We start from the raw sequence: 27,500 nt of genomic DNA on the forward strand, positions 1-27,500 counted from the left end.
TGTAAACAGACTCATAAACGATTTGTGAAAACTGATGTATGTGGACATTGATATTGGGTAGTTACAAGGTCGTGTCTGACAAGTGTGTGTGTTTAATTTAACCTTTATTTATGCAGGGTAGGTTGACTGATCACACATGCTGTTTTACAGCAATGCCCTGTGTGTGTGTACGTGTGTGTGTGTGTACGTGTGTGTGTGTGTGTGTGTGTGTGTACGTACGTGTGTGTGTACGTACGTGTGTGTGTGTGTACGTGTGTGTGTGTGTGTGTGTGTACGTACATGTGTGTGTGGCTGAGTTGGCTCCTCTTCCTGCTTACGGCTGCAGTCTGCGGTGCGGTTGGCGCTGCCGCTCTCATTAAGACGGCGGTGTTAATTCATGCGCAGGAGGACGCTCGTGAGGGTAATTAAGGCATGCGGAGACATTTATTGTTTTAACTCTGCTCACCTGTAACTCGTTATTATACGTAGCGTTTTGAGTTAATGGCTTTGCAGGGGATTGTGGGGCTTGCACTCCTCCTCCTCGCCGGCGTTTCGCCGAGCGCGCGCTCCGTTTTTCTGCCCCGGTGGTCGGGGGCGGAGTCACGGACCGCCACGGACCGCCGCTCGCTCGAACACTGCCTGTGACATCACGGCTGCCTAAAGGCCGCGTGCACCTTCTCTTCTGAACCGATAATACGGTGGTGTAGCTGGCCCCATTCATACCTTACATTCACTGTGTCCCTGATCAGATCTTTGGCCATTTCCTATGGCATCCGCTACTAAGTGTGAAAGCACAGAAAACGTGTCCACGTCCGATTGTGATCATAGCTATGAAGCCCTCCTTTGGAGCTGGACAAGGGCTCATTGAAGCTGTGCGACCGCTTAACGCTGCTGGATTCAAACAGTGAAAAGGATTCATGTTATGATTTGATTACATACTCAACTTAACATCCTTGACTTCATTCTCACTACCAGTTGTTGCTTGTTGCTATTGGAGAGTGAAAAGAAGCACAGTATCTTGCTACCAGGCTACAATATCTAGCTACATTATGGATTTCATATCAGTTAAATTGGCTAACCTCTATAATTGCTTGGGCATGAAAAAGGGTGAAGAAATGTTTGTGTTGTATTGTGTACGTACGGTAGTGTCCCGGTAAGTGAAATCCCCACGTGTAAAGACACAAACTGTGATGGGTTTGTATTCTTGGGGATTTATTGTCTTATGCTAGGTGTAAATGAGGCACGTTGAAGTGTTCAGACAGGCTCTTTTGGTCTGGATGATGCATCGCCACCAACTGTTGGTGTGTCTTGTCAGACATTGTCTTGCGAAGGTAGTTTAGGGTACACTTCTAGTATTTGCGTCCGCAACTGTCTGAGAACTGGTGATAATGCAGCACAATTTCTTTCTCTTTCCTCTATGTCTCCATTTTCTCCTTCTCTCCCTCCATCCCTCCGCCCAAGCTCCACTGTGGTCTGCGGGGACTCCTCTCTAATCAGGCTCAGATTACGTCTCCGCTGAAACTCCTCCTGAGTTTTAGTGTACACCTCTGTTTTGTCTCGGCGTAAGCGAGAAGCCAAAACAAACACCTCCGTTTCCGCCCGTAATTACGTACTTCTAATGTGGCATTTATTCAACGGCGCATCAAGCTGTCAAAGCAGCTGTTTGGCAATATTAATATCCGCGGCACTCCTATCATATCACATTAGAGTCCGAGCGTCAGAAAGGGGGGGGGGGGGGGGGGCGGCCGCACACCCACCTCCGTCGATCAGAAAGCCCCGGAGGGCATCGGCAAAGTGATCAGGGCCGCCGAAATCCCAGTTATTCCCCGGAATTGTGACACTGGTCCCCCCTGCAGGCGAGCCCAGCCGGCAGGCTCGTGGAGGATAAATTTATTACAGGTGGACGAGAACATCCAACGCCATTTTCCCCTAACACAATTTCAGCCCGAACAGAATGTGAGAAAGTTGAAAATCCATTATGTTTGATGTTGCCACCACCCTCGCAGCGACTGTATCGGGGGCTGGGAAAATTATATTATGCATCGTGTAATGCAATTTTTGCGATTTGCGAATATTAGATTCTAATGGATTTGGGCACATTAGAGTAGATTTTATCTCCACTATTTATCCCCTCTGGTGCGAAATGTAATTTGCTAAGTACAATGTATTACTTTCTCCCGCTTTTTCTTGCGGCCGACCGGAGAGGGGGAAATCCTCGCAGAAATACGATTTCCGCTTCGCCGGAGCATAATGTGTCTTAAGCAGATTCGCCGTCGTGTTTGCCGTGAACAAAAAAAAAAATCTCTGGTGCTTTTGCTTCATTTTTCGGTATCAGCTGGTGTTCTCATATGGAAACTCTGCCGTTTTGATTGGGAAGAAGGGTGAATATTATACAGGCTGCTGTGTGTTTCATGTTTTAACTCTGAGGAGGCACTGTAATAATTCTCATATCTGCAGCTATTGTCGCAGTGAAACCCACATTCTCATATGAACGACTCAGAGACGTCACAATAGCACTCCCCGACTACTAACTGGATCATAATCTTTATTCTACCAATGTTCGCAGCTACCCAGCTATATTGAGGGGAGAAATGTATGGAGGAAGAATCCACAATGTAATGTGTACATTGAAACTTTGGGAAAATTCTTCCTACCCTGGACTTGCTGAAATTCTCTCCCATGAAGGTAAAAATGGATTTTTTAGGTACAGTGAGTTTGGAGATGTTCTGTGAGTTTGCAGATGTTCTGTGAGTTTGCAGGTATTCTGTGAATTTATAGGTACTCTGTGAGTTTGTAGGTATGCTTCGAGTTTGCAGGTATTCTGTGAGTTTGCAGATATCCTGTGAGTTTGCAGGTATTCTGCTAGAGAAATAAGTCTTTGATGTTAGTTCTGCAGGTTTTGTGGGGGTTTGTCTGGTTTGTTATGTGTTTTACCTGATGGAGCAACGTGTCCTTTGTACTCTGTGCTGATTATCAAACTGAAGATGACGTGAGCTGTCCCTGTCGATTCCCTGTCCCCGCAGGTTATAATAGAAGGAAGCGTGGAATGGAGGCGTCCAGTCTAGAATTACATATAACAAATTTGTACTCTAGGCTTCCCTTTATCCTATCTGTTGATTATAAGTGTAGGGAAAACCGTAATGCTGCCTTGCGCTAATCATGTTGCAAATTTGGTGAAAATCATCAAGAATTTGAATTAAAGTCACAGAACTTGTGGGAGAATGTATAATTAATTTGTCCGTCAATTATTTTTAGTTTTTGTATGTATTTCTGTTGAAAAAAATGTAGCCCTCTCCCCCCCTTTCTTCTAATTTGGGATTGCCGACGTGCTGCTCTTGTGCCATCTGCGTCTGTTCATGGACGACTGCTCCTGGAGCTTGAGCGCTCTTCTGTGCTCACCTGTAAGCCAGGGACTGTCTTCACTACACTACACACCTGTAGAACATACACACCATCTTTCCCAAAGATGTTGTTAAAAGGGGAGGCCAACCACTCCCCAGCATCCAAAGGCCGGTGTGCCTGTCCCTAATCCCATGAGACTGGTGACTAACCCTGCTTTAAGATACATAACTCTTGTCAAGATACAGCCGCCATCCCCAGTTAAGAGATAAGCCTGATTGGGAGCTACAGGAGAGCTAGCACTGACCAGCTGTTAGCGGTTAGCCTGGCTCTCTATTGGCAGATGGTTCTGCTGCATTAACTGAGGAACTTCTCTGGAACTCACCCACCCCTCGATTAATGAAGGCTGCTGTGCCCCAAAACTGTGGAAGCGTGTCTCCTGGTCTGCGGGGCCCGGCCTGCACTGGCCAATGTCGCAATGCACCCCTTTTTGCTTGCCTTGCATTAAGTGAGATGTATGCTCTGCCCTTTGCTTTGTACTAGCCGTATACAATATGTATGCTCTGCGGTTTGTTCCTAACTGACAAGGCACATTCGTGTTTTCATGGCACTCAGATCAGATCAGATTCAATCACCCTGCGTGAATGTTCAGGCTAGAATGTTCTACCTCTTAATTATTGACCAAAAGGAAAGTGGTAGCTTTTTTATTTGACTGGAACCCTCTCATGAGGATTCCAGTGAAATTCCAAATTAATTCCTCTAAGCATTCTTTGCCTTTCTGAACAGTGATAGAGGACATGTTGAGTTTACGTGAGTGTTTCCTCATTTTTATAACACAGTGAAGCAAGAAGCCAATTCAGTTCCCTAAGATTGAAATTGAGATGAAAAAGTAGAGTTGAGATTTATTTTTATTGGATTTTATTTAAAATAATTGTTAAACAAAATAATTTCCTCTGAGTCGCTGTATTAGCATAAAATAATGGAATTTTCCTATTTTTTGAACAGACAATATTGCTCATTACCTGTATTGTTTATGCAGCCTTCTTTCCCCATGTAAGGTTGGACTAATTCAATGAATACTCAACTTTCCTTTGTTACATATTTTGTTGTACAATATGCCTATTAAATGCTACAGAGGGGTATTCATCTAGACGACACAAGTACTGAATGTCTTATAGTGATCAAAGTGGAAAAAGGACAAATGACTCGACAGCTACACGTTACAAGAACCTAATTTAATAATGCATAAAGTTTAAAGGCATAACATGAAGACATAGACCTTCTCCATTCTCCATAGACCTTCTCGATGCCAGTATGGGGTTTGATTGGATGGAGCCATAACCCGTGGTGCACCGTTTTCTTCCCAAATTGTTTCTCGCAAACTTCTGTCCTGTATTTCATGAAACAATGGCTTACATTTGTGTAACAACAGCTCGTAATTGCCATGTTGAAAGGGCAATACAAATATTGGTATGAAAACAATACGGTAATTACGTGGGTGTCTGTGGACGTCAGAAATGACACGGTATGAAATGTGACTGAATAATTGCCAGGTAGCTGGCACTGTAGATGGCTGTTTTCTGTATTAAAATTGATACTTGACACGGCAGAACAATCGCACTTAATGGTGTCCCACAATGCCTCCTTTTACGGGCATGTACGCGCGCTGGTTATTTGATCCTGTGCTGCGGTTTTCTCTTGTGAAGCGTTGTAGGACAAATACGGTTGATTTGCGAATTGACGACGCTGATGGCAAAAAATGAAAGTTTGCGAGGGCGAGTGTTTAATGCGCGCTGATTAGAGGGACCTGGTCTTGATTAGACTATGTTTACGCTCTCCAAGATGTTCTCAAATTGCCGCAAATCAGCCGGAAACGGGGTTAGAAGCATTAGAAGGGGCGGTTTATCCCTAGCGATGCAATCATGCAATTTAAAGACGACAAAGGAGCACGTGCAAATGTCAAGTATGAGTTTGATTCAGAACGGGAGACCCACACTGAAGCACAACATGGAGGGCACACACTGCCAGACACTTTTATCCTGGTGAGCCTTCTCTCATATTGGAGTATGCCCCGTCTCATTTCACTTGGGTGACATGCAGCTGTGTACAAGATTCAGTGCTTACATGACAGCAATGATAATTATTTACAGTATTTCATTTGTAAACACCGTCATCCGGGGAGAAGTACATGGAGTATGTTTCCCATTTATACAGCTGTATAGTTTGATCTCATTTTCTATTTTGAGTTTGTGCGTTGAGGATGTGCGTGTGTGCGTGTGTGTCACATCTGTGTGTGCGCATACATACACACACATCCTGTGTTCATGAACACCATTTGTTGCTCATTCCGTGCTGACCTGACAAGTTCACAAAAGAAGTACGCGACCATGAAGTGCAGCTTTAGTCCTGGCATAGTTTGGCGGGTCATATTGTACATCCAATAGAAGAAGACGGTGACATTGTTTCCTTGATATACCATATTGAACAGCCCTCAGACAGTGTTACTGTGTGGAAGTATAGAACCTGTCTGCTTCTCTCTTTGTCCACACTAATCTTATCTCTCAGTCTTGTCATCCGCTCACGAGAGAACGGCCGCGGAACCCTCGTATTCATCCTGTGGCATTGGACGCTCTCTCACTCTCTGTCTCTCTCTTCTGCTCTCCCTCTCTCTCTCTTTCTCTCCCTCTCTCTCTCTCTTTGTACTCGTTGAGCTTTTGTTCTCCCCCAGCTTTTGCCGACTTCCATTTCTCCTCCTGCCAGTCTGCCTTTCACCTCGGAGATCAAAGCGTTTAACAAAAGCCGGCGTGTCGCTTCCACTGTTCCGAACCACTACCTAAACACAGCGCCGCATACGCCTGGCTCGTCCCATTACCCGTTCTCCCCAAACACAGAGGTAAACGCAAGGGCAAACTCGGTTCAAGGTCGTTCCACTGTCTCCAGAGTGGTCCTTCACCATAAAACCTGAAAAGAACAAAGACTAAACTTTTAAAACGGCGTGCATTTCCCTCCTGGCGAAGGCCAAAATCTGTCCAGGAATGAAACTCTCCCCGGGCTATGCGGTCTGAGTCCAGGGCCTTGATTGACAGGCCTCACGGTCCTGAGAGATGCAGATTTTGGGCTGGACCGGGGAATGGGATTGAGACTCGACGCATGGAGAGCGTAGCTTGCCTTTTCAAACGCTCAGCGACTCCACCCCGGCGCACCGTCTGTCTGCACACCGCGGCGTTATATCCACTCCAGCGCCTTATTTTATTACAGTTTTCTTTTCTGATTCAATCAGCCAGCCATTTCACCTGACTGCCCGAGTGACGGCCTCAAAATGGCCGCCGTGAGGAAGCGGCACTCGAAGAATAGCGGGTGATTGGGGGTGAAGAAGCGGAATCAGGGCTTGTGGGGACGGGTAGACGTCGTGGCGCTACTCTGACATTCAAACTCTCTGTTCAAGGTCAGAGTCGTCTTTCCCTGCTAACGCACGCGTGAAATCCCCATGTCTTTCGGGGCTGATGGAGGAATGCTCATGTATTTGTAGGCCTCAGAGGGGAAGTTGAAAGGTTGTAGTAGAAGATACTTTAGGGCAGCCATCCATTGGAGATTGCATAGCAGAGTTGAAGCATTTCTGCACTTTGGACTTAATGGAACGGCCAGAATTTAGATTAGTTCTGCTAACTAAGTTCTGCTAAAGACTGCTAAAAAGATGCTTACATTTACTGTAAACAGAAATTGTAAAGACACGCGGATGTGATGACAAAGTTTAATTAAAACATTAGGTTCAATGCTGTAACCTCACATTAACGCTGTAACATTTTCCATCAAGTTCCACAAACATGTCACAAGGATTATCATGGAAAATATAAACGCATAGGTGCATTTATATTACTAATAATGATGCAGAATAAATAACCCTGAATGACAACTGAAATTGTCACATATTGACTGTTTCTGCAATGTGGCAATTATAGCAATTTACACAGACATTGAGCGAATGTGTCTGTGTAAATGTGTATGCATTCACAATGCATTATTAGCATTTAGTGCACACATCTAAATTTTCTTTCGTTACACTTTTCTGCTTGTCATTTATTCCATTTGCCATTAGGCTTGCGCTTGGCAGATTGTCACTTCATCATTAATTTCTCCCGCATGTGACTGTTGTTTGTACTATTCTGTGAGCATCTTAATTGCCTCCCATAGATGAAATTAGTTTTTGTTGTGGCAAATACAAGGGGAAACAAAGTGCTCTCTGTCATAGTTAATTTCTCTGTACGTGACCGTAGCACTTAATGTCATAATGCAGGGGATATGGATGGATGCTGCGTCTGACAGTGAATGGATTGCGCTGCTTTAATCTGACAGCTGCCCACTCGTTGTCATTTCCAGGCAGGAGTAATGTCTGAACGGCAAAAAAAAGTAAATATGTATTCAGAGTCAGAAGCAAAAGCTTTCCCTGGACAAGATGCACGGTGCAGTCCATGGTCCGGTAACTGGTGCCGTAATACAATTCCACCCCCGCGTGCGGGCGTTGGGTCGGTCCCCATCCTGCCACCTTCCGACCCCTCAACCCTTTTCTATCTGTTACCTTCCCTGCTTTCCCTCTGTCTGAATAAAGCAAAAAGGCAAAAAATAAAAGAAGCTTAAGCTTTGCTGCCGCTATCTCGGGCTGCTACCTGAAGATTAGAAGGGTAGAAAGGTGATGCGTGCACCTGTGGTATGCAGCAGGTGTGGTTGTTCAAGCACAACCTTCTCTCTTTGTTTTGTTTCTGGAGTGCTCCATAAGCAGTTGGGAGATTTTGTGCCGACTGTAAAATCAATAAGGTAAATGTTTGGGCTTCTGCTTTTGGAATTGGTTCAGTTCTTTCAAAGTTTTCTACTGCCTTTTTTATATTTTGTTTAGCCTTTGAGCATGGTTCATATTCTCCCCCCCACTGTGGTTTTCTCATACTTTATAATAGAGGGGCATGGGAGGACAGATGCTACCCATCTCAATAGACAGATGCTGTTTCTCCAAAAGAATGAATCGTGGTGGCTAGGTCAGACCAGCATAGTGTACGTCAGGGGTGTATGTCAGTGTAAACAAGTCTGTAAAATGTCAGTAATTACTGTGATCATTAAAAACAAAACACTTGACTAGCCGGGCCCGTAATTGCTGATAAGAAAGAAAGTGGCCAGATACCGTAAATTTGTATAACATCGCTTTTATTTGAGATAATTGGGCTGTTAAAGATGCATATCTGGGAAGCTAAGAAATTTGCCAACTTCGTTTTCTAACAGCAGGCTAAATATACACGGTACATGGCATTACGGCATGTTAACGTCTGTGGTTCTGGATGCTTAGAGATGCAGCTTTACCATTAAGCAAAAGTGGCCTTTGAATAGCTCTAGCAAATATCCAGCTTTGAATTTTACATTACTGGTGACCTCAAATGAGGACAGCGCTGAGTATGTACCAGTTATAATAACAACAATAAAAGTTGTGTACTGTGCAGCGCCTCTCCAACGAAAGCGGGCCTGTCTGTTTATTTTCTTGTCTTTGCACTTACCGCCACTGTTCAGCCAATATAAATAAAACAAACTGATGAGCCTCGGGTACTTGAGCAGTAATTTCCTATTCTCCACTCCTTTGCTTCCTGTTTTATACTTTCATCTTTCATTACCCTCTACGGACAGTCTCTGCTGTCATATGGTGAAATAGGCCCGCATTTAAAATGTAGATTAAGAAATAAACATTCCCGAGAAGATTTGTTTTCTATTTATTAAATGTGACTGCAAATTTGTGGAAATTAATTGGTGGGTGAGTGCCTTCTCTGTCTAGCTATTGTTGAGGACTGGCTACGGGAAACGAGGTGAGCCAAGAGACTGCCAGAGAGATCAGCAGAGCCGAATAGAGTCACTGATCCAGGGGATCAGTCGTAGTTGCTGATTGAGGTTAGGGGATCAGTCGTAGTCACTCCTTGAGGATACCAGCTCATACAATTGTCACTGATAGAGGGATCAGTTGTAGTCATTCCGGGAGGTTAGGGCATCAGTTGTAGTCACTCATTGAGGTTAGGTGATCAGTGTTTGTCACTCATAGAGGATAAGGGATCAGTGTTTGTCACTCATAGAGGATAGGGGATCAGTCATAGTCACTTATTGAGGTTAGGGGATCAGTTGTAGTCACTCATTGAGGTTAGGTGATCAGTGTTTGTCACTCGTAGAGGATAGGTGATCAGTGTTTGTCACTCATAGAGGATAGGGGATCAGTCATAGTCACTTATTGAGGTTAGGGGATCAGTTGTAATCACTCATTGAGGACTTCAGCTCAGAGAAGCTGACTGGGGATTTCAGAGATGAGCTCAGGGTTGGTGGTGAAGCGGATCAGTTCAGGGCCTGATCAGAGAGATCAGCTCAAGACTGATGTCATGAAGAGCGACTCTGCCTCCTGCGCTTACTCTCTGACGGGAAGCTGGGCGAGTCCATGGGTCTGCTGCCTTGGCCCAGATCTTTCTCATTGCCCCCCATTTTGCCTCCCAACCAATACAGTACAGATGCATTTAGATCAACGGAGCGCTATACATATGAAGTCTGGTGGCAAAATCCATTAAAGGGAATGTCTCACCTTATGATCTGAACTACAGTTACCGCTGACCTTCTGTGTGCTCAGGCATGGTATAGTGCACTTGCTTATCTAGTTCACTTCATTTGAGGAGACATCACGTTCAAGAGATCCTGTACTTAACATCACAGAGGTGCTTAGCCAATTAAAATATGCCTCCTTTTTTGAAGAGGGTGTGAGAGTGTGTGCGTCTGTCTGTGTGTGTCTGTGTTGTGTGTGTCTGTCTGTGTGTGTCTGTGTTGTGTGTGTGTGTCTGTGTGTGTCTGTGTTGTGTGTGTGTTTGTTTGGCCCTTTTGAAATACGAGGACGTGGACTTTAATGAGTAAGACATGGATGACTGCATGAGAGACCATAACACTAACACTCTGTATTTGTATGCACAGATAAGGGCCTCAGCCTTTTAATTACCGTAGGAACTTGCTTGGATGTTTTGAGGGCAGAGAAATGTGCAATGACCTTATAATCAGGTCAAGCAGAACATGCCACTTTCAAGCAGTGTGACATTGTATAGACTGCTAGTTCTTAAACCTTTTAATCCTTCCAGTACACATGCTAGCATAGCCTAGAGGACTACAGACTCATTCCAGGACCCACCTCATACAATCCCCACTTTGGGTCCCAACCCATCATTCAAGAAGCCCTGGCAAAGACCATTAACAGTCACCCTGTGTCACAACATAATGTCCGTATCTTCCATAGGCCGCATTATAAAAACTAAGTATCCAGTACCCAGAAGGAACACCAACGTGTACACACGTGCACACATCTATTTTGGGAATGCACTGGGACTTCCTAAGTGATTATTGGCCCAGGCCTCACCCCCCGAAGCTGCATTGAGTAATTACCTCCAGTTCATCTCCTGGGACAGATGTGCCCAGTGATCAGGGAGTTGTGCTGGTGGTTTCTCTGAGCCCTGTTTCCCCACCAGGGAGCAGTGTACACTGCCCAGCCATGGGGAGGAGGAACATCCTTCTTCTGGCCTCCATAGGAGTACCCAGCAGTTACTTCCAGTGCCTGTTATACTGCACTGTACTTAATTTCCCGTTCAACTCCATTTATTTACTGTGGTATACTACATTTACCTTTCCAATGTAGACATTTGTTAACTGCTTTTCCCTTTGCATTGTATACATTTATTCTACTGCAGTATACTGCATTTCCCATTACTCTGTAGACATTTCTTATACTGCAGTATACTACATTTCCCATTACTCTGTATACATTTATTCTACTGCAGTATGCTACATTACCCTTTACTCTGTAGACATTTCTTATACTGCAGTATGCTACATTACCCTTTACTCTGTAGACATTTCTTATACTGCAGTATACTACATTTCCCTTTACTCTGCGGGCATTTGTCATACTGCAGTACAATGCACTTCCCTTTAGTGTGTAGTCATTTGTTCTACTGTTACTAAACCAATCAACGGCCCCTCCTCCTCCTCTTTCTGCCTGTGTGTTTGTTCTTTCTTTTCTCTCTCTCCCTCCTTCCTGGTCTCTCCCCCTCTGTGTTTCTTAATTAGCCGCGTTTCTGCGTGCCAGTATAGCGGCTCTGCATTAATGACTGGAGCGCTTTAATTAGGTGCTGAGGTGAATGCAGGAGCAGACACAGGCTCTGCGCTGGGAGCTGTGGGCGGGGAGAGTGGGCCGGCTGTATGCATTTCAAATCGGCCTCTTTGTGTTCCCAAAATGCTAAATACATTGCATGGCAAATTGGGTCTTCACCCTGTAAGTGCATTCTAAATAGATATATATATATATATATATATATATATATATTTTTTTTTTAAACAACGCTTTTTCTTTAATCGAAGGTGGGCTTGGCATCTCTCTGATGCGGCACTGTATGTCTGCATGTGTATGGGGGGAAAGATAGCTGACATACTGCCATCTAGTGGCCATGCAGTCATTGTCTTTTTCTGGGGGTTGGAATCAGAAAGCAGGGGTCATGTTCAGCCCCATACCCACTAAGTCCTGAACATAGTCTGTCACTCCTGACAGCCCCCCCCCCCTCACCCCCACAACCTCCCTCTTCCATCTCTCCTCCAGCCTTGTTTGGCTGGAAAAGTCATTTTCCACTGAAGGGATCTGTAGATCTTTGGCCTGACAAGAACATCATCTTCATCTGTGTTCTCCAAAGAGTAACCTGATCCTACTATTTGCAGAGGGAGGGAGAGAGGAAGAGAGAGAAGGTGAAGTGAGAGGGGTAGAGAGAGTGAGGGAGGGAGGGATATTATGGTTGCACATTGATACAAACAGGCTTTTCTTTCGATTGTTGTGCTCTTCTCAGGTATTGATTGATGATGCCTTGTGTTGTGAGTGTGCGTGATGTCACTTCCTGTGGGGAGCTGAACACAAAAGGAGCTCATTGAAAAGCCCATTGTGACGCACTGCAGGGGAGGACAGTGAGATCACCCCATCCCACAGCACTGCCTCACCTTCTCAGCATGTGGTCACTGTGGAGGAACTACTGCAGGGAGATAAGGTTACTCAGCTTAGGGAACGCACACACACACACACACGCACACACAGATCCATACACATATGGACACGCACACGCACGCACACACGCGCACACACACACACACACACACACACACACACACACACACACACAAACTCTCATGCACGATCAGATGGACCCCATGCGCACACATGCATACGCGTAGACACACACACACGCAGGCACACATACACACAGACACACGCATACACACAACTTTATCTGCTGTGTCTAATTGCTACTTCTGTTTCACAGTGCGGAGAGATTTTCATTAACAAGCTCACTGCAGCATCTAGAGGGGTTATTGGAGTAATTTGTAAAAGATAACTGCAGTATCTCCTCACACACACTTTTCTTATCTTAATATTATAGCTGTTATTGTTGATGTGAGTGAACGTGTTCTCCCCCGTCTGACATTTTGTTCTTTCCTGCAGTAGATTTTTCTTTTTAACGCTCTGTGTGTGCGCGCGCTTACAACTTCTGTGGCACAGTTTGATAAGAAGTTGAGAAGAAATACAACCTGTTAAATTCGGCAGAGACCCACCAGACATTGATTAACCTGTCTCTGCCATCAAAGCCAAAACATTCCAGATGGATCTTCTGAATATACTGGGCTGTAATCAAGTACAGCGCTGTGGTAGTGGATGTTTTGTATTGTAATTGCGGCAAAAGAAACCCCTGTTACCAAACTGGATCACTTTTGCTTGGAATGGAATGGAAGTATAGGACAGAAGAAGTACAGGAGTTGACCATCTGGTTAATATGTTGAGTCTGTGTTGTGGTCCAATGGGTGTGAAAAGTTCTGAAGTCCTCTGCTCGAGAGTCCCATTGCCCGTTCTACCTGGATATCACCATTGGCATGTATTGATGCAAGCCCTGTCTCTGTTTATCTGAGGGGGGGCAGGTGAGGCATAGCAGTGTATGCTACTCATTTGAACATGTTTTATCGCACCTGAAAGTCAATAAAACATACCCTTCGCATTAACTGTGTTTAAATAAAAGTAATGTTCGATAAGATGTAAAACCCCCCAATGCCTGTAATTAGACTTTTCTCCATGCATGACGTCTAAATCACGCAGGATTGACCTCAGAACGCTGATGAAGCAGTCAGGCCAGTGCCACGTGATCGGCCTCCGTGATAAAGAAACAGCCATTATTGCTTTTCAGATACAATAACATGAAGCATGCCCCGTAGAGTGCTTCGCTGTTTCCATCGACGGCATCGACTGTTAATGTTTCAGGAGGGAAATACAGAGCTCCTTTCCATTCTGAATGATCCCCCCACCTCAGGGAGAAATATTTCTGATTCGGTAACTTCACAGCAGTGAGTTCCAGTTTCTCTGAGAGAGAGAGAGAGAGAAAAAAAAAAAAGTTTCCGGCACGTTCATCTCTCACCCCTTAGTCAGCGGCGGACAAGCTGGTTAATGAAGTTTTTTTTTTTTTTTTTTTTTTTTCTGTGTGTGTAAACAAGAGATTATTCGCAATCCATTATGCAAAATGAACAATCATTAAAATGCTCCCGCTCACCCTTGTGCTATAGCGAGAATAATACTGATTTACAGTGTAACCATTAACTTAATTGATTCTGTGTAATTACCAGACTCGGGGCCAGTCGTATGAATTTAAATCATCAGCCGCGGTAGCGCGTTAGCTAGTCGCTTCGCAGCGCTGGGAGCGGGAGCGCTTGCTTTGGCCTGCGGTGATTTGTGCCGTCGGCCATGAGGGGAGGCGGCGAGGCAAGAGGCCTCTTGAGTGTTTGTTCTGTGACCACTCACCCGGGGCACAAAAATTATACAGGAAAGTATGGAGGTGTAAAACCTTTCCTGGTAAAACGGTGAGAGTGTGTGGTTTATTGTGGTCGGACTGTGACTGAGTAGGTGATCTCGGTGTGTGTGTGTGTGTGTGTGTGTCAGTCAGTCACACTCACTGTCACTGCTGTACGTTTCTGTCTATTGTGAGTCACATAGTCTGTCACTTTGTATGTAATGTGAATAGCTGCCAGCCGTGTTCTCACGTTAGACAAATCCTCCATCATGTTGTCAGTCTTTACAGAGACAGAGCCTTATTTTCGCTTTTGGACTCCTGAATGATGGTCACTGCGTTATTGTCAGTAATAGCAGTCTTCATCTCCACCCTTCTTCTTGGCCTGTTGTGCAATTCAGGGTCAACATCGGCAGGGCTGCCAAGAAACACTCGCAAACAACTTCACAAAAACGTCTGTTCGTTGAGTTGGCCTTCAGACGGTTAAATATTGTGCATTAATCTTTATGTTCCGCGTTTATCTGGAGAGGTCATGGCGACTCTGGCTGAAGGAGGCGCCAGCCGTTTGTATCGATACGCAGGGAGGAGTTCTAGAGACGGTTCTCCTGTAGGCCTCAGGCTCCGACATCTGTTTTCTAATGACAGTTAATTAGATGCTGTCTGGCGCAATCAGCAGCAGTTGCCTCTAACAAGCTGGGATTGTGTGCGACTGGAAGGGGTGCTGTTTCGGCGCGAAGCGCCCCGTCGGGAGGAACCGCTGCCTCTGACCGCAGAGCTCTGCTCCGCGCGGGCTGCTGATTGCTCATTCCCGCTCTCTCTTCCTCCTCTGCCCTGCTCCTCGTCCTCCTCACGAGCCCTCCGCAGCCCTTCCCACGCCTTTCTTGCGGCAGGAGCTTTAGGTTGAGTTTTGTTGGTAGAGCAAGGCAGGATTGGTTGAGATTAATCAGAGTTATGTTTTGCGCTAATGTTAAGGAGTCTGTTCGGTTTTCCACACATGCAGTGCAGTGCAGAGAGCCAGGGTATGTAGAGGAAGCAGAGGGAGCAGAGGGTCTTCGGGTGTTTTTGGATTTGAATGGTGAAGGTCGCAGCCGTAGGCCGTGAAGGGCAAGACTGCTCACAGGTCTGAAGCACACACACACACACACACACACACACACACACACACAGTCTCTCACACACTCTCTCTCACACACACACACACACACACACAGTCTCTCACACACTCTCTCTCACACACACACACACACACACAGACACACACACACACACACACACACAAACATACACACACACACACACACACACGCACGCACACACACACACACACACACCCCCCCACAAACACACACACAAACATACACACATACACACACACACACACACACACATATACACACACACACAAACATACACACACACACACACACACACACACACAGACGTACGCACGCGTGCGCGTACAGCGCTTGTTTATGACTGCCAGGCACACACACACACACACGCACACACACACACACACACACACACACACAGACGTACGCACGCATGCATGCGCGTACAGCGCTCGTTTAAGACTGCCCGGTCCCGATCATCACTCTTAATTCCTCTCAGGCAGCCCGTCCTCTCGGGACCCCCCTCTGCCCTGCGCGTCGGCACCGTTATCGGGGGGGAGAAAATGAAGATTGCCTCCTGATGAACAGTTTCGCCCGCCGTTTGGACCCGATCGCGCGGCGGCTTGTTGCAGTAATTCTATTTCTCCTCTAACAAACGAATGGAGCTGTGCTCTAATTACGGCGCATAATCCCCTGATTAGCCCTGAGTTATGATCGCTCGGCCCCCTGCCCTGCTCGCTCGCTCCACCGGATCACGAGCCGCTGCTCCAGCCCGGTGACTGTCGCCGTGTGACTGTTGCCAGGGGTTCGGTAAGCAGATTTGCGCGGTCATTAATGATTGGCGGTGTTTGTCGCTTTTGAGCACATACAGTACAGCACGCCATGTTCCTGAAGTGGTCCTCAAACATAGTACATAAAATGTTAGTCGATTACATTATTTATTTGTTATTTAGCTGACGCTTTTGTCCGAAGTGACTTACAGATGATTAAACTAAGCGGGGGAATATGCTCGGTGCAATGCCGGGTTAAGGTCGTTCCTCTAGGGCCCAACAGCTTCGGGGATCTTATCGTGCCTACACCGGGGCTTGAACCACCAACCTTCCAGATCCAAGTCACGTACCTCAGCCAACAGGCTGCCCCTAACATATTAGTGCATGCAGCAAGCACTCTCATTCAGAGGAATTTTCACTTAGTCGCATTTATATAGCTGCCCTTGCCCCAGCGAACACAGAACGTTCTCCAAATGTTACTCAAATGTTTAGTCAATGTTATAACATTGCTACTACGTCACAGAAACATTGTGAGAATGTTTTTGTGTTTGCTGTGTGGATATTTAACTGAAGACAGTTCAGGTTAAGTAACTTGTCTGGGGCCCGACACCAGAGCCCTAACAGGGAAGCAGACTCTCAATGTTCGAGTTGCAGTCCAGTTCCCCACCCCGCTATGCTACACCGCCACCCAATAGACTGCTGTTGATTGTTGTTTCAAAGTCACTCCGTATAGATTGCACTGGTAATGATAACAAATAGGCTATATTAGAACGACAGGGTTAGCATTAGCGCGGCCGATTCTGAGTGCATTGCATCTTGGGAGCCATAACGAGCGCCGGGCTCTGTTTCCTTGCCTGATTACATATTCTAACCGCTCTGCGTTTTGCTGTAATTGAAATTTCTGCAATAACTCATAGGTTGCATTCGACGCGACCGTTCTCCGCATTGATTTTTCCCTCCGTTTTTGCGCGCGTGATCGATGCGCGTTGGAGGCGTTTATGTGAAGAGGGCCGTCTAAAAAAAAAAACAGCAGTATTAATGCCGAGGCAGAGACAATGGCACACACTGTTCCTTCCACACCGCCCCATTGTGCAATCGTAATGATAGCTAAGTGCCATGTTCTGATTTTATAGGTGTAGCATTCGATGTTTTCAAGCACCTTTGTTGCGGACGGAAGGCGAGGACATGGAAAATGCCAGACAGAAAATACTGTAACCCTCATGATTTTCATGTTAATGGGTGTTCTGTGCTTATGTATGCTGATGCACTAATGTGGAGACGTGTGGAGAGACCCGGAGCAATATTACCAGATTTTGGTTCGTCGAGACAGTGTGTATTGTCTTTGCACATGCTCTCGATGTCTATTGCCCTGCACAGAAGGTTTTGGCCTCTTCCTGGGATTGATGGAGATCAAGGTAACACTCCACAAAGCTCCTCCAATCCTACTTCACTGTCTGAAGTAGACCAGCCAACCTTCTCCTGCCCAGATGGACTCTTGCGGGAAGTTCAGCTTCAAAAAACAAGTCAGACCAGATTCCTGACCTGAAGAGAAGGCCACCCCTGACACCCCGAGATAAAACATTCCACACAAGTGTGTATTCTCCCTTTCAGATATGTAGTACTGCACACGTGTGAGTGATCAAAAACATGTCAAAGTTTTCCGTATTGCTGCTTGTTATTCCTCCTTTCCACTAGACGCAAGTACCCTTGCTCCATTTCAGTTCTGTCAATGGGAGCCAGTGGTCATCGTCACTTGTTGTTTTTGTGTCAGCCATTGTTGTCATGGTCATCCTGAAAAGAGATAACTACCTGACCTGCTGGAATAAGATCTCCTCTTGCTGATGTAGCATTGGATTTCAGTGGGAAGATTATTTGATTACAATGATTCCATCTGCACTTGTTGATCTGGGAGGCAACCTGGCTAGTCTTCAACTGCGACTCTCAACAGACTTAGACTGTGAGACGTAGACAATAGACACAGACTGTGACCATCTGTATGGTGCATACGTGTTCATACACATTACAGTTAGAGTCTATAGAGTAGCCTTCAGTCAGCTGACTGTCCTTGTTAATATTGAAGGCCACACCGTATTCACATTAAACATGCAGAGCGAGGTTTGAGGATCGTTGATGAGTTTTACGTTCCTCACTCCATCATCTCCGCCGTCGACTGCGGCCTCTTCACCGTCACGGACGGGTCGCCCTTGGCCCGGCGTTCTCCCTGGAAACTCAGTTATCCCTAAGCCCGCGGCCATTTCTGCCTGCCGTAACCCCGCATTTACTTCTTAATGAAAGTCATTTGGGAGATAAACAGTTTTCGAAGGAACGATAGCGAGGACCTGACTTTGAGTGAAGCCGTCTCATTTCGTCTTTATTTTCCCAGGGAAGAAAATGTTGTTTCTCTCGCCGTCTGCCAGAAAGAAGAGAAATTCGAAGAAAAAAAACAACAAGTCGGCGGCAGATAATGTCAGAAAGCCGTAACGGACGATGTGGAGGAGTTCATGTTGTGCGCATCTCCGCTTTGGCAGCGTAGAGTGGCCGTGTCAGATAAGTCCGTTCTCTCTGTGTCTTCCTCTCCCTCTGGTAATGCCTGGCGCGTGCTGTACGGAAGAACGAGCGCTTTCTCCGCCATCTGCTAAGCCCTCTAATATTGCACTGCGTTGTTTCATTAAGCGAGGAATATTCAACACGTTAGCAGATTGCATCTGACAGGAGTGTGAAAGTGGCACCAGGGCCGTAGGATCAGGGCCAGAGGCTGCATGGTTTCGTTCTTCCCAACCGCCATTTAACCTGGATTACTCAAACCGACAAGCATATGTCTGCACAAGTGCAATGCAGTGCCGTCTGTATTTGGCCAGTGGTATCATTTCTGTTCTTTTGGCGCTGTACTCCAGCACATTGGATCTGAAAGGAAACCGTTAATAAAAGGTTATATCGCATACTGTCCCCTTTAATATGTGGTTATTTACATCCTTATCGGTTGATTTGTGTAGGAATACCATTCATTTTCATACACAGTCCTTCATTTTACGGAACCAAAACTAATTGGACAGTTTGCTTCTCAGCTGTTTCTGATTATTCAGATGTATTCAATCGCTTCCTTAGTGCATGTATCAGAAAGCATTTCATATCTAGTCTTGAGTCTAGGCTTTGATTGCCTTTGGAACCTTTGTTATTTGCATGTTTTAACATGAGGGCCAGAGTTGTGCCAATGGCAGGCAAGGAGGCTGAGGAAAAAAACAAACAAATGGAGACATAGGCCAAACAATAGGCTTACCAAAGTCAACTGTTCGGAACATCATTAAGAAGAAAGCTATTTCATCATGTGAGAAATAGGCGCTCACCTGGGTGTGTAGCTGCATGCGCGTGCATGCCGTGTTGATTCTGGCGCAGGGATAGGGCCGTGTCTGGGGTAGTAAGCAGGCGGCCATGTTGTGTATGTAGTGTTTGTGGATGAGCAGGTACGGGAGCGTGGCTCCGGCACACACAAGCACACACGAGCACGCCCAGGGTTCACCTCCTCCTGGCCTTGCTGACTAATTGGATCAGAGGTGTGCTGAGCCTTGCAGTTTGGAGAAGTGGGGAAAGTAGCTGCGCTAACCACCGTGCGATAAATCACTCCAGACTACTGACCTGCAGCTTCTGTCTCCTCAAATGGGCCAAATAGACCAGCAACATCGCCCTGATAATGAACCGCACTGCAGCGATACGGAGTCCGCCAGACGGGCAGTGCCACCCTGATAACGAAGCGCGCTGCATTAATAACCGCACTAACGACTGATAATGGAGGAAACAGGCCCCCGCCCCGTGAACCACACCGTTAGTGATAATGAATCAAACAGACCGCTATGCGAATGCCTTTATAACAAACCTAACTAACTGGAGTGATAATGGACCTCCTCCCCCAACCCCATGAACTGCGTTGTGAATGTTCAATCAATGCTAATCAACCACACTGCCTTGACCCATGCTAATGAACCACACGGCATTTATAATGTACCGTACTGACTAGCATCACCGCTCTGTGGGTGTGTTGGACCACAGTTACAGTGACCCAGATATACTGGAAGCAGCACTCTATATACCACTCTATGACAATATACCACCTCTCAGTGCTACAAACTGCTAATGAACTACACTGCTCTCATAATGTAACAGACGGGCTTGCGTAACCACCCTGATAGTGAACTAAACTACTGGGAGACTGAGCCAAATAGACTGCTAGCAGCAGATATACCACCCTGTAGGGATCACAAACCAAACAGGCTAGCTTAGCCGTGCTAATGAAGCAGATGGAGGCAGCTACTACCCTGACAATGAATTTCACTGTGGTGATAATGAGCAAGACAGGCCTGCTACACCAACCTCAGTGAAATGCATTGCAGTCATTAAGGACCAGATATACTATAAAGGCCTTAAGAGCCAAGGGCTGAGTCAGAAAATTCTAATAGTTGCACATGTACTGTACTTTGATTGGCTCATTGGTGTTGTGAAAGTTTTACTGTTTACGGTTCACTGTAACCAACTGTAAATGTAATTTGGTGGTCATTTAGCATATTGTATTTACAGTTTGTTTTATACAATTGGCTAGCCTATTGTACAGTAACAGCAGTTTCTTGTGCCAGTCAGTAATTGTACAAGTGGTTAAATTTTGCTTGCAAACTAGATTTGATGCATGTGTGCTCACAGAATTTTTATAATAGATGTTAATAGATGTTATCAGCATACGCTCTTACATAAGCTATTCTTTCATCCTGGCATGTGGCCTTGATCATATTATTTTTTATTTTACTTCTTAATCCATTGAGGTCTTCATTTTGGTTTTAGTTTAAATGAAAGCTTAACTGACAAATCTGTCACGTCCAAGAAGTTCCTCTTTGTTTTCACTGTATTTTTATTTTATTATTAACAATAGAACAGCCAAGGCCATCATTTTGACAGAATTCAAATTTTATAATGTCAATTCATCCACCGTGACAGATGTGGCTGGCTGTTGATGACTTTTAATAAATGTGTTTTGAAGATAATGGAAAAGAATAGCAGCCGTGCGAGTAATGTTTAATTCTGTTTAATCACTGCTGTCCATGGATTTTATGTAATGGCAACATACCTTTTCGGAAATGTCTGCCATGTTCACTGTCTGCCAACTTTAATCTTCATCTCCAGATTATTTTTTTCCCGATACACCCCTTTTGTTGGCGCCAGGTGCTTTGATTTCAGACTCTGTTTCTCTTATTTATAAAGCTCTGACATACACCCTGCTCATCAGACCTCGCCAGTGAAATCCGCTCTTATTTTAAAGCATCTTCCAGCTTCCCAGCTTTATAGCAAACCACTGTGGTCAATGACAGAGAAACATATTTTGAAAGACCGAACTGAGCTTCACTTATTACAGGACTCAAGTAACACTGCACTTTCCTACTGCAGAGGTAATAAAAATGCTCTGTGATAATACGAGCGTGATGTAAAGACACAGCCAGTAGTGCTTCAATCCATTATTGACTTCCATTATACCTGATATTGCATTCAAAATATTTAAGTACTGAATTTACAGTGCAGCACACAAGCACTCAAGCTATCCCTTGATACTGGTTTGAAACTGTGACTAAGTCGTAATTGCCATTTGAAAGGACATTTCGAAAACAACCAACTTTTTGCAATATATTTGATTGTTCATCTTTAACATCAATAGTTTAATTTACCATTTTTTGGCTACGTGTCACTTACATGAATCTCAATGTGACATTCAGTAAATTCAAAGTCTCATTCCAGGTCACCACTGCATCTCATATTTCTTATTGGACAAAGGCATGTTGTGTTAAGATCTGTTGATCCAGCAGTGTTATGGACCAATGAGCCCAGACTTCCAATGTCAACTTTTTGAATATCATTACTGGGGTCAGGAACATGGTTGAATGAGCTGGGTTTGGAGTTGGGTTTTGGGTTTTGGGGGCAGCGTATTGTGCACACATGAATGGTAATTCACTTTTATTACCCTTCTATTCACACCTGAGGCCCCAAGCAGTTTTTGTTTTTTAAAGAACAGTCTGGAAACATTGAAACAGCTGTGTTTAAGGTTTTGAAAAATTGGAACATCTGTGAACCGTCCACAACCGCCGCCAAAGGCTGAAACTGATTCTGCCATCTTACCTTTTTTTCCCCCCCCGCTCTACGTTTGGCTCATTTTCTCAGGGCATGAGCCGTAGGTAGCCAGCGAATGCTGGAATGTGATTGGTCAGAGGGTTCCAGGAGCCGGCCGTTTCCTGGTTTGGCCCTGTGCGTCTGTGAGTCAGCCCAATCCTCCACAGCACGATGCGCTCCTGGTGCTTTTCCACAGCGTCTCCGCTGCGTTAGCCAATGCGCCGTCCTCATTTTCATACCCGACAGCCTTTTTTTTTATTTTTTTACTTCAAAATGGTTTGAAGATGTTTACCACAGTCACATTCAACTTTATTACCCTCAAGAGATGGAGAACTAAAGCAAGTCAGAAAAGGCTGGCATATGAAATATTCAGGAAATCTGGATATTTTTATGATGATAGTTGTGCCAGAGTAATATTTGTTTTCAGGTTATTGGACAAAGTGTGATTTAGCATTTGGATGTGGAATTTCAGTGGTTGAAGCGAGAGAAGTGTCTTGCATTCCTGTAAATAGGTTTGCTGTTATCTATCCATGAGCCGAATAAAATGCATTCACAATTTCAGAAAATAATTTATTTGTTTCACAGTTTCAAAATACCATTTTATGCTGTCCTGTTTCAAAATAACATTTTAGAGTGGGCTTGTCTCTATTTTGCCTGTACCTTTTTTATTTAATTTTCACATGTGTGTATTATATTGTGAATGAGGGAGAAGTAATATGGCTCTTTCTGAAGCAAGGACAGCCTCCATTAAGCTTTTTCTGTACGGTTTTGTTCTCCTGTTGTTGGCTGAGCTCTCTGGATTGTCTGGCCATCTGTAAGCACAGTCCTGGAACATCTTGGCAGGCTGTCGGGTGCGAAGCTGCATTTCGGGCATTGATAAAGTGCTGCTGTTGCTCTGCTGTGCTTTGATTCCTGCCTCTCCGGATTGTTCCGAGAGACCGAGCTGACCGGGAGGCCAGGGCCTTTCGGTTATGAGTCCTTTCGGACGATGTAACGCCCCCGAATGTTGTGTTAACGTTCCCCCCGACGTTGTCTTTCAGGTTCATCCAGGAGATCGAGCTGAACATGGGCCCCAGCCAGGCCAAGCAGTGCCAGCTGAGGAACTTCCTCACCTACTACATCAACGACCTCTTCCTCAACCAGGTCCGCACCGAGATCAACAAGGAGATCGAGACCGTCACCAAAGTGTCCGACCCCCTCAAGATCCTGGCCAGCGCCGACACCATGAAAGTGCTGGGAGTCCAGCGCCCCCTACTGCAGGTACCACGCGCTGCACCCGCTCGACCGCTGATTCCGCCCGCGTTTGCCGTCCCACCATGCCTCGCTGCAACACTGCCGCGTGGCGCATCTGCCGTGGGCTTATGTCACTCGTTCGTTCTTTTGTTCCGCCGCCCGTCTGTGAAAGACCCCTGGGCTTCTCCCTCTTCCCCCGCCTCGATTGTGTGTGCTGCTGTGTTGTGTCGCGTGTCAGCTGGTGAGCCCTTGCCTTCCGCACGCTGCCAGGTCCTTGCAGTTGCAGTTTGCTGGAGTTCGCTGCTGTTTGTTTACGATTATGGCTTCCCCTTAATGAGGACTGCGGCATCTTGCTAATTACCCTGCGGGGCCCAATGAGCAACTCTTCAGATAGCGCGAGCTTCATAAAACCGGCTCTTTGTTTTGGCTTTTTCCTCCGTTAATTACCTACAACAAAGAGGCTCGGGTTCCTCTGTCTCTCTGCCTCCGATTCAGGGCCTGGTGTGTTTCTGTGTTTCTGATTTAGATAGATAGTTGGATATTATCATTTATATAGCGCTTTTCTCACACGCTTTGCAGTAATGAGGGGGAAACTCGCCTCAACCACTACCAATATGCGGCACCCACCTGGGTGATGCAGTGGCAGCCATTTTGCACCAGAATGCTTCCACAGATGAGTGCCACCTCAAACTCTCCGTGTGGGGCGGCGGTGTGGGGTCGTGTACTCGGCCAGCTCGCCGTGACGGAGGCTGTAATGTCAGACACGGCACCTCGGGCTGCAGCGATGCAGCGTCTCCTGCTGCAGCAGGTAATCACACTGGCACTGCGGTGTGTGACGCTAATGGGAGCTGCAGTGCTGTAACCTCCCACCGTAGCAGAGTCGGTCTGTTCTGCAGCGGAGTTCATCTCCCACACAGCAGGTCAGTCTGTGCTGCAGTGGAGTTCATCTCCCACACAGCAGGTCAGTCTATGCTGCAGTGGAGTTCATCTCCCACCACATCTCCCGATGCTCCTTCTCTCTGCAACTAACAAAGTGTGACTTACCTACACTGGTTGGTCCTTCCCCAAGTGAAGGGGAAGAAGAAGCGATGCTCACACGGTCACATGACCTGAGCGTGCCACGTCTCATCTCTCAGGTGCGGGAAGGGTTCATGAGCGATTTGACCCCGCCAGGCGTACGCGCTCCAGCCGCGAGGGTAATGTGCTGGAGGGAAAGGGTGGAGGGGTAGGCCCTTCCGTTTCACCACATTATGCACCCACTCCTCCTCTCTGGGGCCTGCGGGGGACCCTGCGGAACGGGACCACACTTCGCCGGGGCCCCCCGCCGGCTCCCTTCGGGAACCCCAGGGGGGACGACATTAGTGCGCGCTCCTCACGGAAAGGGAACTTTCTGCCTCGAAGACTTCGCCCGGGAACCGTGGGGGAGAGCATTAGGAGGCGCACGCAAATGGCCTCGCCCCACCTCGCGCGTCGAACCCGCACCCGACCGTGGGGGACCGCATTAACAGGCGCGCTCACGTCGGAAACTTCTTCCCACCTCCCGCATTTCGCCTGGGAAACCACAGGGGACGACATTAGCGGGCGCGCACAGACACACTGTAGTGTGTTTTGTCATTCAGAGTGTGTGGGGCTGATAATTACAGCGGGAGGGAAGAAAAAGGCCGAGTCAGACAGGAATATTAAATCTGCGCCGATCACAGTGAAGGCTGGCGCACTGAAGCAGGAGACAAAGCAGCTTTTTAATTGATTTTCCTCAAGGCTTCATTAAGGTTGCACAGGGAGAGGCACGGAGTCTGTGGAGTGGAAAATAATATTGAAGGGATTCTTTAGTTTCAGCGTGTGACTATATTTTCACAGATTCAGTTATGAACAAGCTTTAACCTATGTCTTCTTCGCCGTGGAGACCTCTGAAGGCCGGTATAATGCTGCTATCGACCAAGAGGGATGTAATGAAATGCCAACATGTCTGAATGTTCAAATTGATTATGGTAAAACATTTTTTTCTGGTGTAAATACTGCTATTTTGCATTATTCCATATGAGTAATGCAACTTAAGCAATTAGGTAAAATACCTACAGTAAAATGGCCTCCTATAAGACTTGGGACACCTCTCTTCCTATGACACCTGTAATGTCCATAGCATGGAGCCTGTAATTAATAATAATAATTTGTTATTTTAGCTGATGCCTTTATCCAAAGTGACTTACAGTTGATTTGACTATTCAGGGGACAGTCCCGCCCTGGAGCAATGCGTGGGGTTAAGGACCTTGCTCAAGGGCCCAGAAGCTGTGCAGATCTCATCGTGGCTACACTGGGGCTTCCAGGTTCCAGACATAAACCTTAACCACAAGGCTACAGGCTGCCTCAGACAATAGCCTTTAGCCTTTCGTCTTTTGTAAAAGACCAAACATTTATTTACGATGAAGAGGAAGTACAAGAGCAGGCCTGTATTTGTCTGCCGTCAGACTGGTACAGGCGTCGGTATGGTATGCAGTTACGCACCAATGCACATTATTTCTGTTTATCCTCCTTTAATTTCTTTCTGAAAGGTTTTCATTCGTTCCCATGTATTATTCATTTGTTGTTAGTTATTAATACCTTGTTTGAAGAGGGCTTGTTTTTATCATCCAGTTTTGGGGAATGCGGAGTCAAGGACACGTTGTCCTGTAAAGTACAACATCAGCCGGCTTCCTCACTCAAGCGAACTATCATTTGCTAGCTCCGTAGATTAGCTTGTTTAATATTAATTTCTGCTTTGATATTGGCTGTCACTCGCTAACAGTGAATAACGGTTGTTCATTGCCAGTCATCGGATCGATAGCTAACGTTCTTCCCAGATCAGCAAAATTTGATTTATTGTCTTCTTGACGTTGACCATTATTTATGCATTTCGAGCCCTCTCGTAGACCCATAGATCCGCCGTATGGCACTGGCCCAGAGCAGACCCAAGGGGAAACTCTAATGCGTATGAAAACAGTTTTAACCGTATCTGTGTGATGAAGCTGGTGTAGTTTGTCTCCTAATGTTTGCTAACATTCTCCCAATGGCACTGACTGATAGCAGGTATGCATAACACAACCGTGTAGTAATATGTGTTTATTTCCTGTGCATGTAGCTGGGTGTGTGAAATGGCCACGGCAGCTCGGTCATTGTAAACGTGTGTGTGTGTGTGTGTGTGTGTGTGTGTGTGTGTGTGTGAGTGTGAGTGTATAGTAATGACATATGATTTGTTATTTAGCTGACAGTTGATTAGACTAGGTGGGAGGGACAATCCCCCCTGGAGCAATGTCGGGTTAAAGGCCTTGCAGTTGTGCAAATCTTGTCGTGGCTACACTGGGAATTGAACCACCAACCTTCCGGGGGCCCAGTCATGCACCTCGGCCACTCGGCTGAGTGTGCGTGTCTACACACACGTGTGTGCGTGTTACACGAGCAGCGTTTCCCTACACCCGTGCGCGCTCCAGCCAGTGCCGGTGACTTTGGAGGGTCGCTCTGAAGGTGAGTCGCCCTCTCTCTGGCCGTGCGTTGTCTGCTGACTAGAGGCTGATAAGATTGGCCAGGTGAAGAAACGGAGGGAATAATCTCTGTGACGACTCTAGAGCAGGCCGCAGCGCCCGGCCCTGTCGACGGGGATCCACTGAGGCCTGGCCTCTGTGACTCCCAGGCTCCTCTCTCGCCTGTCCCTGCCGTGCCGGGCGGCGGCCTTCCCCCATAACTCCTGTGTCGCGGGGCGGTTACCGTGCTGCTATCTCCCGTCTCTGGCAATGCCCCTCTCGGCTCCGCGTAGCGCCCGCTCCCTGATTGATTCATTTAATTAGAAACACATCGAGGAGAGCCGCGGCCGGCCGCCTGAGATTGGCTCCATAAATCTTCATCCTCTCCCCCCCCCCCCCCCAAACCCCGCTGGATACGGAGCGCCTGCCACAGCGTCCGCAACCGCTGTCCACAAACCCAGGGGTCGGGGAGCGTTTGGCCCTCCGTACGGCTGTGTTTATTCTCTCTGTCCTGCCGTGTGTGTGTGTGTGTGTGTGCGAGCCTGTCCTCTCTGTGGGCTGTGTGATTGAGTC

At 46.4% G+C, this 27,500-nt stretch overlaps 1 protein-coding gene across 1 annotated transcript in view; it reads left to right on the plus strand.

The window, feature by feature from the left end:
- The window catches only part of exoc4 (exocyst complex component 4), a 155,824-nt gene that overhangs the window by 75,056 nt on the left and 53,268 nt on the right, over nucleotides 1–27,500 (plus strand). The window contains exon 11 of the mRNA XM_061253074.1: nucleotides 23,241–23,460. Within this exon, the coding sequence (XP_061109058.1) occupies nucleotides 23,241–23,460 (220 nt within the window). The remainder of the gene's footprint in view (nucleotides 1–23,240; nucleotides 23,461–27,500) is intronic.

This window comes from Conger conger, chromosome 8 (assembly GCF_963514075.1).
Source record: "Conger conger chromosome 8, fConCon1.1, whole genome shotgun sequence".
Taxonomy (NCBI): Eukaryota; Metazoa; Chordata; class Actinopteri; order Anguilliformes; family Congridae; genus Conger; species Conger conger.